This window comes from Manis pentadactyla, chromosome 4 (genome assembly GCF_030020395.1).
Source record: "Manis pentadactyla isolate mManPen7 chromosome 4, mManPen7.hap1, whole genome shotgun sequence".
Lineage (NCBI taxonomy): Eukaryota > Metazoa > Chordata > Mammalia > Pholidota > Manidae > Manis > Manis pentadactyla.
This window is the reverse complement of record NC_080022.1, coordinates 78,743,205-78,759,803: the sequence shown is the minus strand read 5'-3', so window position 1 is coordinate 78,759,803 and position 16,599 is coordinate 78,743,205. Positions and strand designations below refer to the sequence as shown.

General features: G+C 37.2%; 1 protein-coding gene across 1 annotated transcript in view; it reads right to left on the bottom strand.

The window, feature by feature from the left end:
- Positions 1–16,599, bottom strand: part of BRDT (bromodomain testis associated) — a 64,477-nt gene that overhangs the window by 18,617 nt on the left and 29,261 nt on the right. Inside the window, exons 14-17 of the mRNA XM_036906479.2 lie at positions 15,482–15,653; positions 3,907–4,004; positions 1,693–1,898; positions 1,003–1,177 (exon numbers count right to left, since the gene is read on the bottom strand). Coding sequence (XP_036762374.2) covers positions 1,003–1,177; positions 1,693–1,898; positions 3,907–4,004; positions 15,482–15,653 — 651 coding nt within the window. The remainder of the gene's footprint in view (positions 1–1,002; positions 1,178–1,692; positions 1,899–3,906; positions 4,005–15,481; positions 15,654–16,599) is intronic.

The window sequence follows — 16,599 nt, the reverse complement described above, 5'->3', positions numbered from 1 at the left end:
ACCCAAGAGCAGCACAATACACATTCTTCCCAACTGCACACAAAGTATTTACCCAGGTAGACCATGATCAGGGCCATAAAAAAGTCTCCATGAATTTAAAAGAATTCAGGACAGACATTGTATGTTCTCTGGCCATAATGGAATTCAATTAGAAATCACTAAGAGAAATCACCAGCTGGGAAATTCCCAAATATTTGGAAACTAACAAGCTTCTAAATAATCCATGCATAAAGGAAGGAATCCATTCTAGTTTTTAAAACATCATCTTCTTTACATTAAGATACCTAAGCATATGTCAACTTTTTTCTTTCTGAACAGTTATATTAAGATATAACTGATAATAGATACAGAATAAGGGGCCAGCAAAAAATGGTGGTGTGAGAAACGAGGCAGAAACCTTCTCCCAAAATCACACAAAACACAAAAATACAGCAAATACAACTAATCCTGAAAGAGTGACTTTAAGACTGCAGAACAGACTGCCTACACTGGGGAAGAAGAGAAGATCTCACAGAAAAGGGTAAAGCCACGATCCAGCAGGACCCAAGCCTCCCCCCATCCCAGCCCACAGGCGGGAGGAAAAGGAATGGAACAGGGAGGGAGTGGAAGCCCAGGACAACTGAACACCCAGCCGTGGAGATCTGCTCCGGAAGCACGAACCCGTATTATCTGGTACTTTGGAGATTAGTGGGGTTGGAAAGCAAAGACTACAGGTATGGAGAGTTTAAATAAATTGACCAGGCTCAAATGTCTAATAAATGACAGAACCAGGATTTGAATCCATGTAGTCGCAGCTCTAGGGGCAATACACAGTTACATTCTCCTTATGTCTTTCACTATGAAAATTCTACTTTAGGCCAATTTTAGAACCTGGTCCTCACTAAAGGAGTAAGGACTCCACTGTCACTCAAAAACTACCCCCAAAACATTTTTGAACATGTAAAAGACAAATTTGTTAAATTTGTTGTTGTTGTTAGGTTTAGTAAAATAAAATTCACTTACTGCTTCTCTCCTCCTCCGCTCTTGCTCTTTCTCCCTTGCTAATTTCCGGTCTTTGAGAAGCTGGAGTTTGTACTTATCTTCAGCTTCCAAAGACTGCTGGTGATCTTTCTGCTCTTCTCCAAGGCACTCGTTTTGCATTTTAGTTGAAAAAGATTCCAGAGTAAAGCCAAGGTCCCTTAAAGAAACAGTATAACTCAAAGTAGGTTTCAAGTTCCTTAGAAGTTTTTATTACAAAGGTAGATTATTAAATGACAAAAACAAAGCAATGTTCTAAACACCCCTTTTTATATGTTATGACATTATTTTCAAGCTTGGTTTTTGATATCCAGTTTTACAAAGGCCATCTTTATTAACAAAGAGGTTTTGGAAAACCATGAGCAAGGTACACCACTATCTTCTCATTCATAGAATGGAAACAATATTGTCATCTCTGGAAATAACAACGTCATTATAATTTAGTAATATTATCTTTAATAGCTTAATTAATCACTTGATAATTCCTATCCTCTTCAAGTAGATACTACTACTTCGGAATTGAAAATATCAATAAAAATATACTGTTCTTATAAATATTACAATTCTTACTTCTACTAAGTAACTGAACATCACTTGACAAAAAGGAAATTCAGTATATTTAAAATGCTCATCTATTATCTCCCAAGGCCATCGTCAATCCACTATATTACATACCTCTGATTTTCTTGAAATACTTTTGATTCCTTTGTTGTCTGTTCCAGATGTTTCTGTAATAGTTCTTGTGTTCGAGCTTTAAGTTCCTTTTCTATTGCTGCTTTTCTGAATTGGCTGAAGAGCTCATCTGAGGATTTTAGTACACTTGATGTTCTGACTGCTTTGCCTAAACTTTTCCAAGAGTCGGCATTCTTAATCTTTATGTCCTAAAACAAATATTTGATTCTGTCTACATCTACAGATAACCAAATTTTAGAAGGAAAGCAGTATATCTGAGATACAGTAATAGATCAAATAAATATTTCAAAGGCCTTCATGTAATTTTACTAAATGTAAGTTTAAGGTTACTAAAGTCAGGAAAAAATAGGAAAATATGGTAATAGGCTACACTCAATTTTTCATCTAAGACCAGATTAAAACACCATGCTTGCCAATTATTTCAATTTAATATAAAACATTGATAGTAAGGATATGACAATCTGCAGTAGATATAAATAAAATAAGCAACCTAGTCACTAATGAAGATATTTATGATCCTATAAGGAAAATAAAGCAAATATACAAATGATTAACAAGAGGTAAAGCAAGATATGCCATCAGAAGGGCACAGTATTTGCTAAGATCCCTCTGATGTAGCTATGTCTTTCCTTTCTTTGGTATGATGAAATAATGAACAGATTTTGACCACTGTTCTTAAATGTGATATGCCATGCTCTAGATCAGTGCTACCCAACAGAAATATATATAATTTAAACCCTTCTAGTACCATATTTAAAATTTTTAATATATTTTATTTACCAGATATACCCAAAGAATTACTTCTACATGCAATCAAAATAAAACTGAAGATAATTTTGTATATTTTGATAATAAGTCTTCCAAACTGGTGTTTACTTTACCTTTATAGCACATCAGTTCAAATGCTAAATTTTCATTAGAAAAAAAATCTGTTTTAATTTCATAAAAATTTATAGTTGAAAAAGTAGATGCGCATAATCAAGCTGTTTCAAATATACTTGTTTTCCAATAACTGAACTGAGTATCAGTTTTTAAATTTAAACTAATTAAAAAATAAGTTTTAAAACTTAGTTTCTCAGTTGCATTAGCCACATTTGAAGGGCTCAAAAACCATATGTGTCTGGTGGCTACCATATTAGACAACTGGACATTACAAGTCTAGATGGCCCTCTTAAGAATTAACCTACCACATTCTCCAGGATAGGTCATATGTTATACCACAGAACAAGTCTTGATAAATTTAAGAAGACTGAAATCGTATCAAGCGTTTTTATCTTTTCTAACCACAATGCTATGAAACAAGGAATCAATTACAAGGAAACAGGAAAATTCACAAATAAGTGGAGATTAAACAGCATAATAGTTAACCAATGAGTCAAAGAAGAAATCAAAAGAGAAGTAAGAGAATACACTGAGGAAAAACAAAAATGGGAATACAACATACAGAAATGTATGGAATGCAGCAGAAGTAATTCTAAGAGGGAAGTCCATAGCGATAAATACCTACATCAAGAAACAAGAAAGATCCAAGGAACTAGAAAAAGAAACAAAACCAGAAGTTAACAGAAGAAAAGAAATAACAAAGTTTAGAGCAGAAATAAATGAAAGACACTAAGAAGACAACAGAGAAGATCAATGAAACTAAGAAGCTGTTCTGCTCCTCATGGTGAGATGTTAGATATTCCTAAGTGTTCACAAACAGTAAGATTTGTCTTCTGAAGTATGACAGGAGAAAAGAAAGAGGAAGAAAAAAAGAGGGGAGATATTCGTATCTACTCCATAGTTTCTGAGAACAACTACTCAAACACCTAGAATGTTACGGAGTGTATCCCAAACATCCAGAATATCTGCTGAAAGAATGACCAATGTGTGGTTTGAAATTAAGTGCACACGACTCTATTAGGAAATCCCTTACAAAAGAGGCTAAAAGATAGTTTTAAAAAGTACTTGAAATCAAGATAGTTGGCAAAAGCCAGCACTGTAGAATTTACAATTAAATATAAGCATGGGAATTGACAGAGGGTGGGGGAAGGGTTTTGTTCAGAGGTAATTTTCTTTTTAATTAGGCAAAATTTAGGGGCTTAAAGATTCAAAATCTCATTCAAGTTGGGGCTTAAAATACCTCTTGTACCACTTCCATATTTAATTTAAAATCCTTCCATGATTTGTGAGAAAAAAAAATGACATTACTCTTACCTTCTGCATAGGAACTTGATATTCAGTCTCTAACACCATTGTGTCATTACCAGCCTGATGCATCACAGTTAGGCTATTCAAGTGTTGTTCAGAATCACCTAGAAGAGTAAAATCAAGATATTTCTTCTTGCTTGTTCAGAAACTGCTGCTCTGCTCCCCAAACCCCAGCCAGGAACTATGAAAACAAAATAACTGTTTTTTTATTCTTCTTAAGAGTATTCTTAGTTGGGGAATTTGTTACACTAAAAAATAAACATTTTTCATCTGAAATTTACACCCCACCCCTTTTTTTTTGGTCAGCATAAAGTATAGCTGACATTGTGGCTCACCCACCAAAACCTATTTTATCTGTCCCCATGTCGTGGCAGTCATCCAGTATGCAGGATGACCTCAGCTCCAGAGGTGGATGTCCATTAGGCTGAGCCAATCATGGTAACCCAAGCCCCACACCAATTTTCATTTATTTTGGGTGAAGAAACAGAGCTTGAACCTTGGTCAAGCCATGCCTAAATGATTAATCTGCCTTTGGACTCCTGGTTATACATGCTAAAAAAATTCCATACTCTTTAAGCCCATTTGACTGAGTTTTGTCTTTTGCAAAGAAAAGCATCTTGACGCATGAAACTTATTTGGGTCATTTCTGTTTCAATTCTGTCTAGTTTCTGTCTACAGGTCCTTACTAGTTGCAAAAGCATGGATGGGATAGATGAAAACTGAGTTGCTATTTTTATTAACTGATTGAAGTTTACAAAATTGTGGCCATTTACACACTGTAGAACTTATATTTAAGCTTCTACCACCCATCAATCCTTTGACTGATTCTCTGGCTCAGTCACACTACTTGAAGTTGAGGCTTGAAGAATAGAGGAAAATTAAGGGATAGGAATGAGCATAAGAGGGAACACAAAACATTGTCAAAGGGTGCATGAAGAACAAGTCTACATTTGTACGTCTCCAAATGGCTCAATATACCTGTTTTCTCAGTTGAACAAGGAATCGAAAAATTGGGAGAAAAGCTCTAAATTCAGAAAGAACTACATTTCCTTAAGGCTAGATATTAAAGGAGAAAGAATTCAAGAGAAGTAAATTCTAAATGATTCTTAGCTTGCTGACTCTGTTGGTAAGTGGTAGAAGTGCCATTATCAAGAATTAAAAAGGAAAGAGTAAATGTGGGGATTAAAAGGAAGAAATTCAATTTGGCATGCTCTCTTTGACAAGTCTATGTGATATTTAAGAAAAGATGTTCAGTGGAGGGGATCACGGGAAGATGGCGGCGTGAGTAGTTCAGAGGAAATCTCCTCCCCAAAACATATATATTTATGAAAATACAATAAATACAACTATTCCTAAAAGAGACACCAGTGGATGCAGTACAACAGTCAGGATACATCTACATCTGCGAGAACTCAGCATCATACGAAGGGGGTAAGATACAAGCCGCGGCCAGGCGGGACCCAAACGCTCCCCTACCCCAAAACCCGGTGGGAAGAAAGGAGTCAGAACGGGGAGGGAGTGAAAGCCCAGGACTGCTAAACAACCAGCTCTAGAAATCCGCACCCGGAACGCAGACACAAGGTGCACGGGGTGCTGGATATTAGAGAAACGGAAAAGCAAAACCTGTCGGCAGGTCCCTGCAACCGGCACCCCTGAGAAAAAAGAAAAGTGAGTGCTTTCTGCAAGTCTTAAAGAGACAGGGACCCCATAGCTGGATGAAGTTGTCCCGGCAGCTGGGAGTACCGGGGAAACTTAGGCGCCCTAAAAGGAGGCAGTGCAGCTCTGAAGCCCCTCACAGGACTAGGCAGCCTGCCAGTCGTTCCTCCAACTGGTGCAGACCCCAACACATGGGTCCAGTAGCAGGAGAGTGGGAGCGCACGCCGGGGGCGGAAGCGCTAGAAGGAACCAAGAGCAGATTCGTGCGCCGCAGGGCTAGCCCGCAGCGGTGCACCTGAACAGCCTGGGCGTGGCTTGCGCGCACCGGTGGCAGTGAAGCCAGAGCCTGGTAGAAGCCTACGTGGAAAAGCCCCGCGCCCACCAGCAGCAGAGCCAGAGGGAACAGGCGCACTCCCAGGAGCCAACCGGAATCCCAGCCCAATGCACAGCTGCCCGGCCCAGACCCAAAGGCCGCTGCTGCCACACAGCTGCCTGGCAGGGTCGCCACTAGCACAGAGGAGAGGACCTGGTGTGCCTGCCACTCCCCGCAGGGCTCCGCACTGTTCTGACAGACACCCTGCCCACAGCAGCTTAGGAGATTAACCCGGTGGCTGCTCCAGGAGTGCAGGTAGCCATCACAGGCAGCGGAGAAGGGCAAGGCATCCAGCAAGCAGGAAAGGACTTTCTTCTCCCAGCTGACACACACACAACCTGCCTACAGCCACTGCAATCACCATGAAAAGGCAAAAAAATCTGGTCCAGACCAAGATAGTTACACCTGAGAAAGGATATGCAGAGGCAGACCTAACCAGTCTCCCTGAAAAAGAATTCAAAATAAAAATCATAAACATGCTGACAGAGCTGTAGAGAAATATGCAAGAGCTAAGGGATGAAGTCCAGAGGGAGATTACAGATGTCCGGAGGGAGATCACAGATGTCCGGAGGGAGATTACAGAAGTGAAACAAACTCTGGAAGGATTTATAAGCAGCATGGATAAGATGCAAGAGGCCATTGATGGAATAGAAACCAGAGAACAGGAATGCATAGAAGCTGATGCAGAGAGAGATAAAAGGATGTCCAGGAATGAAATAATATTAAGAGAACTGTGTGACCAATCCAAAAGGAACAATATCTGCATTATAGGGGTACCAGAGGAAGAAGAGAGAGAAAAAGGGATAGAGAGTGTCTTTGAAGAAATAATTGCTGAGAACTTCCCCAAACGGGGGGAGGAAATAGTTGCTCAGACTACGGAGGCACACAGAACTCCCGAGAGATGGGACCCAAAGAGGACAACACCAAGACACATAATAATTAAAATGGCAAATATCATGGACAGGGACAGAGTATTAAAGGCAGCCTGAGAGAGTAAAAAGGTCACCTACAAAGGAAAACCCATCAGGCTATCATCAGACTTCTCAACAGAAACCTTACAGGCCAGAAGAGAATGGCATGATATATTTAATGCAATGAAACAGAAGGGCCTTGAACCAAGGATACTGTATCCAGCACGATTATCAATTAAATATGAAGGTAGGATTAAACAATTCCCAGACAAGCAAAAGTTGAGGGAATTTGCCTCCCACAAACCACCTCTACAGGGTATCTTAGAGGGACTGCTCTAGATGGGAGCACTCCTAAAAAGAGCACAGAACAAAACACCCAACATATGAAGAATGGAGGAGGAGGAAAAAGAAGGGAAAGAAATAATCATCAGACTGTGTTTATAACAGCTCAAAAAGCGAGTGAGGTCAGAGAGTAAGGTAGTAAACAAGCTACCCTTGAACCTTTGGTAACCACAAATCTAATGCCTGCAATGGCAATAAATACATATCTTTCAATAATCACCCTAAATGTAAATGGACTGAATGCATCAATCAAAAGACAAAGAGTAATAGAATGGATAAAAAAGCAAGACCCATCTATATGCTGCTTATAAGAGACTTACCTCAAACCCAAAGACATGCACAGATTAAAAGTCAAGGGTTGGACAAAGATATTTCATGCAAACAACAGAGAGAAAAAAGCAGGTGTTGCGATACTAGTATCAGACAAAGTAGACCTCAAAATAAAGAAAGTAACAAGAGATAAAGAAGGACATTACATAATGATAAAGGGCTCAGTCCAACAAGAGGATATAACCATTATAAACATATATGCACCCAATACAGGAGCACCAATATATGTGAAACAAATACTAACAGAATTAAAGGAGGAAATACAATGCAATGCATTCATTTTGGGAGACTTTAACACACCACTCACCCCAAAGGACAGATCCACCAGACAGAAAATAAGTAAGGACACAGAGGCACTGAACAACACGCTAGAACAGATGGACCTAATAGACATCTATAGAACTCTACATCCAAAAGCAACAGGATACACATTTTTCTCAAGTGCACATGGAACATTCTCCAGAATAGACCACATACTAGGCCACAAAAAGAACCTCAGTAAATTCCAAAAGATTGAAATCCTACCAGCCAACTTTTCAGACCACAAATGTATAAAACTAGAAATAAATTGTACAAAGAAAGCAAAAAAGGCTCACAAACACATGGAGGCTTATGAACATGCTCCTAAATAATCAATGGATCAATGACCAAATTAAAATGGAGATCCAGCAATATATGGAAACAAATGACAACAATAACACAAAGCCCCAACTTCTGTGGGATGCAGCAAAAGCAGTTTTAAGAGGAAAGTATACAACAATCCAGGCATATTTAAAAAAGGAAGAACAATCCCAAATGAATAGTCTAATGTCACAATTATCGAAATTGGAAAAAGAACAAATGAGGCCTAAGGTCAGCAGACAGAGGGACATAATAAAGATCAGAGAAGAAATAAACAAAATTGAGAAGAATAAAACAATAGAAAAAATCAATGAAAGCAAGAGCTGGTCCTTCGGGAAAATAAACAAAATAGATAAGCCTCTAGTCAGACTTATTAAGAGAAAAAGAGAGTCAACACACATCAACAGAATTAGAAACGAGAAAGGAAAAATCACGATGGACCCCACAGAAATACAAAGAATTATTAGAGAATACTATGAAAACCTATATGCTAACAACCTGGAAAACCTAGGAGAAATGGACAACTTCTTAGAAAAATACAACCTTCCAAGACTGACCCAGAAAGAAACAGAAAATATAAACAGACCAATTACCAGCAATGAAATTGAATCGGTAATAAAAAAACTACCTAAGAAAAAAAACCCCAGACCAGACGGATTTACCTTGGAATTTTATCAAACATACAGGGAAGACATAACACCCATTCTCCTTAAAGTTTTCCAAAAAACAGGAGGAGGGAATACTCCCAAACTCATTCTATGAAGCCAACATCACCCTAATACCAAAACCAGGCAAAGACCCCACCAAAAAAGAAAACTACAGACCAATATCCCGGATGAACATAGATGCAAAAATACTCAACAAAATATTAGCAAACCGAATTCAAAAATACATCAAGAGGATCATAGACCATGACCAAGTGGGATTCATCCCAGGGATGCAAGGATGGTACAACATTCGAAAATCCATCAACATCATCCACCACATCAACAAAAACAAGGACAAAAACCACATGATCACCTCCATAGAAGCTGAAAAAGCATTCGACAAAAATCTACATCCATTCATGATAAAAACTCTCAACAAAATGGGCATAGAGGGCAAGTACCTCAACATAATAAAGGCCATATATGATAAACCCACAGCCAACATCATACTTAACAGCGAGAGGCTGAAAGCTTTTCCTCTGAGATCGGGAACAAGACAGGGATGCCCACTCTCCCCACTGTTATTCAACGTGGTACTGGAGGTCCTAGCCACGGCAATCAGACAAAACAAAGAAATACAAGGAATCCAGATTGGTAAAGAAGTCATCAAACTGTCACTATTTGCAGATGACATAATATTGTACATAAAAAACTCTAAAGACTCCACTGCAAAACTACTAGAACTAATATCGGAATTCAGCAAAGTTGCAGGATACAAAATTAAACACAGAAAGCTGTAGCTTTCCTATACACTAACAATGAACTAATAGAAAGAAAAATCAGGAAAACAATTCCATTCACAATAGCATCAAAAAGAATAAAATACCTAGGAATAAACTTAACCAAGGAAGTGAAAGACCTATACCCTGAAAACTACAAGACACTCTTAAGAGAAATTAAAGAGGTCACTAACAAATGGAAACTCATCCCATGCTCCTGGCTAGGAAGAATTAATATTGTCAAAATGGCCATCCTGCCCAAAGCAATATACAGATTCGATGCAAGCCCTATCAAATTACCAACAACATTCTTCAATGAACTGGAACAAATAGTTCAAAAATTCATATGGAACCACCAAAGACCCCGAATAGCCAACGCAATCCTGAGAAGGAAGAATGAAGTGGAGGGGATCTCGCTCCCCAACTTCAAGCTCTACTACAAAGCCACAGTAATCAAGACAATCTGGTACTGGCACAAGAACAGAACCACAGACCAGTGGAACAGAATAGAGACTCCAGACATTAACCCAAACATATATTTCCAATTAATATTTGATAAAGGAGCCATGGAAATACAATGGGGAAATGACAGTCTCTTCAACAGATGGTGCTGGCAAAACTGGACAGCTACATGTAAGAGAATGAAACTGGATCACTGTCTAACCCCATACACAAAAGTAAACTCCAAATGGATCAAAGACCTGAATGTAAGTCATGAAACCATAAAACTCTTAGAAAAAAATATAGGCAAAAATCACATGGACATAAACATGAGTGACTTCTTCATAAATATATCTCCCCGGGCAAGGGAAACAAAGGCAAAAATGAACAAGTGGGACTATATCAAGCTAAAAAGCTTCTGTACAGCAAAGGACACCATCAATAGAACAAAAAGGTATCCTACAGTATGGGAGAACATATTCATAAATGACAGATCCGATAAAGGATTGACATCCAAAATATATAAAGAGCTCACACGCCTCAACAAACAAAAAGCAAATAATCCAATTAAAAAATAGGCAGAGGAGCTGAATAGACAGTTCTCTAAAGAAGAAATCCAGATGGGTAACAGCCACATGAAAAGATGCTCCACATCGCTAATCATCAGATAAATGCAAATTAAAACCACAATGAGATATCACCTCACACCAGTAAGGATCGCCATCATCAAAAAGACAAACAACAACAAATGTTGGCGAGGTTGTGGAGAAAGGGGAACCCTCCTACACTGCTGGTGGGAATGTAAATTAGTTCAACCATTGTGGAAAGCAGTATGGAGGTTCCTCAAAAAGCTCAAAATAGAAATACCATTTGACCCAGGAATTCCACTTCTAGGAATTTACCCTAAGAATGCAGCACTCCAGTTTGAAAAAGACAGATGCACCCCTATGTTTATCGCTGCACTGTTTACAATAGCCAAGATATGGAAGCAACCTAAATGTCCATCAGTAGATGAATGGATAAAGAAGAGGTGGTACATATACACAATGGAATATTACGCAGCCATAAGAAAAAAACAGATCCTACCATTCGCAACAACATGGATGGAGCTAGAGGGTATTATGCCCCGTGAAATAAGCCAAGCGGAGAAGGACAAGTACCAAATGATTTCACTCATATGTGGAGTATAAGAACAAAGGAAAACTGAAGGAACAAAATAGCAGCAGAATCACAGAACCCAAGAATGGACTAATAGTTACCAAAGGGAAAGGGACTGGGGAGGATGGGTGGGAAGGGAGGGATAAGGGTGGGGATAAAGAAAGAGGGCATTACGATTAGCATGTGTAGTGCGTGGGGGACACAGGGAGGGCTGTGCAACACAGAGAAGACAAGTAGTGATTTTACAGCATCTTACTACACAGATGGATAATGACTGTGAAGGGGTATGAAGGGGGGAACCTAGTAAACATAATGTTCTTTCTGTAATTGTAGATTAATGATACCAAAACAAAAAACAAAAAAAAAAGATTTTCAGTGGAGTTGTATGAACATGCCTGGAGCCTGGATGCTTGAGTTGTAAAAATGGGACTAGAAGTCACAGATACTGAGGTAGGCATTTAAAGACAGGCAAGATGAAGAGATATCTGTAAGGAACAAACAGATGAGATAGGGAATAGTGCAGAGAAGCCTAAGAACTATGTCAAGGGCCCAACTTTCTGAAACATTTTTTTTTTTGCCCTTTTTATTACTGCTTCATTTATTTACCTGTTCCCTTTAAGAGCAAAACTGCTAGAGGATAGTTTTTTTTTTCATTTTTATTTTTTTGAAGAACATTATGTTTACTAGGCTATCCCCTACCCCAAGTCCCCCCCCCCCACAAACCCCATTACAGTCACTGTCCATCAGCATAGTAAGATGTTGTAGAATCACTACTTGTCTTCTCTGTGTTGCAAAGCCCTCCCCTTTCCCCCACCCCCCACGTTATACATGCTAATCATAATACCCCCTTTCTTCTTCCCTGCCCTTATCCCTCCCTACCCTCCCATTCTCCCCAGTCTCTTTCCCTTTGGTAACTGTTAGTCCATTCTTGGGTTCTGTGATTCTGCTGCTGTTTTGTTCCTTCAGTTTTTCTTTTGTTCTTATACTCCACAGATGAGTGAAATCATTTGGTATTTGTCTTTCTCTGCTTGGCTTATTTCACTCTCTGAAACATTTTTATGTGGATGACTCTCTGGTACCTCAAAATACTACAAAACTCATCTTTCCTAAGTTGAGATATGTTCATCTGTATTTCAGGTCTGTCAACCTGGACCAGAACCCGGCAAATATCCTGAGCCACCAAAGTTTATATTTCTTTGTTATTAAAGTTAGCATATATTCATCTTGTGCAGACTTGCTCATTGTAACCTTGTAATTTTTTCAAGTTCACCCCCACTTTTTAATCACACTGAATTATTGGTTGCCTTCACTCATGTTGATGTGTCCAGCCAAAACCCCTTTCAATCCTAGACATACGTGGATATGTCTTACTTTTTTCTCTAGTATCCATGATATTTATTCTTTAAAATATACATCTGCAGAAAAGATTGAGTAATTTTGCCTTTTTTGATTTTTTAAGGGCACATTATTTTTATTTTATTATACTAGTTGTTTATTTCTATTAGATGGCAAACTTGATTTACCTTTTCATTTGCCATGTTAATTCATATTACTATGACAGCATAAGTAATTGTTTTTAAAAAATTTTTAATGTCATTTATTGAGTGAAGATTTTTATGAGCTAGGAAAAGGGAAAGTCATAAGGTTAAGGTTAGTAATTCTTTGTGATTAAAAACTTAAACTCATTTTAAGGAAAAAAATTAGATTTCTTTCAGTTCATGTGGAGATAATGGCAGTGATTTGAAGAAAACGGGTAACGCTTAAAAATTCAAATTCCTTATATCTTTTATGTACTTCAACACTGTCTTTTTCTTCCCATAAGTTAGTAAAAAAATTTTTTTACTTTACTTAAATTCAAGGTTGAACCAAAAATGTATTTCCACTGAGATTAAATGCCAGAAAAGTAAGTACACTTCTATATACATTTCATAGCTTTTATACATTTAAAGTTTCCCTAGGGCATAGTGCCACCTACAGTTAGCAAATGTAAACCAGCTGGTCCTGAAAATTTAAGTGCAGTAGAATGGCTACTGTTAGCATCATCCAAATTTTCCTTTTACATAATGTTACTCACAATCACATATAAACAGAAATTGAAGTAATACAAATAAGCTGATTCCAACTGAAGACTTAGATATTTAAAACCTCATTTTGCATGGATAGGATCTCTTCTTAAAATAGGAATCTTGACTGCATTCTTTCCATTGTATTTTATTGTCCTTATTCTGATTGAAGGCTATCAGTGCCATTCTTTTATGAACTTACCATCATGAAGAGAAATGTTTCCCTACTCTGGTTCTTTCTAATCAGCCTTCAACCATGTTCAAATTTCTCTGATTCAAAAACTCAGAACATAATAATCTCTACCGGTCTTACACACAAAAATCTATCTTCCTATTAAAGCCATAGATAGCCTCTTCACCAATAAACTTCTTGGAAGACTGGTTCACAGATAACATTACTCCTCAATTTATAATGATCTGGTTTCTTCCCTAATTACAATGGCCACTAAAAAAGTTTTTCAAAAGCAAAAAAATCTCACAATGCTGATTTTAATCCTTTCTTCTCATTCCTCATTCTACTTTAGCTTTGATTACATTTTCTTTTCATTTATTAATTTTTCTTTTACTGAGGAAGTTGTTTCCCATAATTTTTGTCTTTTCCCTTTCTCAACCTGTTCTGCGCATTTCCCTTAGGTGTTTTCATTAATTCTCATGACTGCAAGTAGCTTCTACATACTGATAGAACCTAAACTGTAATTCTTGTTATACCCTATTAGTTCCAAATATCTATATCTAGTTGTGTATTTCCCATTAGATACTCTGTAGTGTCTCAAACATGTCCAAAATGAGCACTGCCTCTTATTTTCAATCCAACCACTGGATAATACCCTGGAGAGACATACATTCTAACAAAGCCTATCAATTCCACCATAAAAATATCTGCCTAACTTATCCACATTCTTTCTATACTTACTGCCTGAGTTTAGTTGTCATAATTTCTCTTCTAGACTATAGCACTCAAGCTTTCTTACTGGGTCCCAACTGCCTCAGAAACATCTTTCTCTTAAATACTTCCCCTATATAGTATGCAGCAATCTGTTTCTAACATAAAATCTGACTTTGTTATGCTCCTGTTTGAGGTTACTTGTGTAGAAAATAAAACACCCAAATGTAGCACTAGTATTCAGGGTAATTCATGATCTAGAACCACTATATCTTCAGCTAGTCTCCTGAGTATCTTGAAAATCTTTCCCCAGAAGAGGATGGATGTAAATATTTCATGTGTTGTATCTTTGTTTATTTTTCTTTCTGGGATGCCCTCCAATGTTGCCTTAGATGTTACCTTTCTTGATCTCCACTCACTTTTCCACAATTAAGAGTTACAACTCTAGTTATCCAAAATGGAATACTCAGAATAGTTGGGAGCTTTTAATGGAAGCAATAAAAGAGGATAAAAACTTCTCTGTACCTCCTAATCCATGCTGCAGTAAAGCAGCTTAGAAATTTCTTCTGCTTTATCAAAGTCCCTGCCCTTGGAAGGCTAAGTGGAAATCAGGGAGAGGCTACAGGTAAGGAAACATAGATAAGGAATATTCACACTTGCCTCTAGTCTCGGCCTGAATACATTAGTATGTCAGGATTCAGGCACTTCCTACACTGGGATCATGAGTATCAATATTCTTTGGGTCATACATCACCAAAAGAACTAGGCAGAGATAAGCAATACATTCTACTTCTGACAAGATTAACAAACAAGATTTTTATAAAGTCAAATGAATTTAACAAACAAAAATTTCACCAGTTTTAGAAGATGTTTTTGGTAAATAGGAACTACAACTAGACAATTATTTCCTTAACTGTAAACTATTTCTAATGTATATGACTTCATTTCTCTACTTAGACAATCTCTAATATCTTTTCCTTATTCCTTCCTACCCTTTCCAACACACATAGGTGTCAATGGAAATTAGAGCCACATTTCCTATGTCTGCTCAGAACTTGGTGGAATGGGATCTGGCAGCGACAGGTTTTTATATATGGCCCACATGACAATGTATACATGACAATGTATATCATTTCTATCAAAGAAGCATGTGAACTATACATATAATTAATTGTCTTTCATGCAAATGTAATGAGCACCTTTGGGTATAAAATAGGTAACTTCTATCAATGTGCTTCAGTGATTATTAACCTGCAATTTACTAATTATGATGTTCAGTATCCCAGATATGTAACATTTAAGATGACCTTAGCATTTTTATACATAGACTTAGAAGTCAGTTTCTCAATCACAGTTATTTACTTTTTAATTTTTTACCTGAGGGTGGCAGAATTTGTGAAGGTGAAATGTTTTTCACATTCTCTAAATGTTCTAATTCTTGGTGATTAAATGCTAACTGGTGGTTATTTGGGGGTGGTCCATATGAATGTGTAGTCTCATAAACAAGGGTAGCTTTTGCAGGGATTGTGACTTGCACAGAAGACTGTATCTGTTAAGACAAAGTTAAGTAAAATTATCTTTCAGAGTTCTGACCACTCAGAAGTGTAACTAAGGAAATAGAAACACAAACGGAAAGTATGTAATTTAATACTGTTCTTTGAATATATTTAAGTTACTCAAACTTCTAAGGTATAATTATCCATATCTTACAGATGAGACGATTAAGGTTTACAAACATTAAATAACTTGGCCATTATACAGCTTGTAAGTCAAAGCCTAAGGTCTTAGTAACGAGTAAAAATAGACTTTTGTTATTGAACAGTGCTGCTTATTTTCAAATGCTTTTCTGTGATATATTCAAAATAAAACTGAACTTTCATACCAAATCTAGAGACTAATCCACTTTATTTACTCTTTTATCCTTACTGAATTACAGACATGGTGGTGGGATGTGGTGGGTGGGATGGAATGTGTAAAAACAAAACAAAACAAAAATCACATGATGGTTGACCCATGAGACTATCAATAAATTCTAATTCACTACTTAATTATTTATTTTGTAAAAATCTTATTATAACAGCTAATATTTAATGCTTACAATATATGAGATGCTAGGCTAAGTAAGCCCTTTATATAATTTTTTAATTCTAACAATAATCCTGAGTTTGGTATAATTATTATCCCAATTTACAGTTTACAATAGGACTTACATATAATAAAAGCAACTTATCCAAAATCTCATATCCATTCAGTGGCAAGCTAAGTCATGGTACCTTGTCTACTAAGCTTTGAGTTGTAGATAATACAGGGATGAGTAAGACAGTATTTTTTATCTAATAAAGAGGTTAGAGTGAATTAGTAGACAAGTGTATACATACTTATGCTAGCTTGAAGAAACTAATCCCATAAGAATGTTTATTTGAACAATGTAGACCTAAGTTCAAACCTTACAATCAAATACTGAGGTTTAAATCAACAAAAAAGTCACTTTCTGA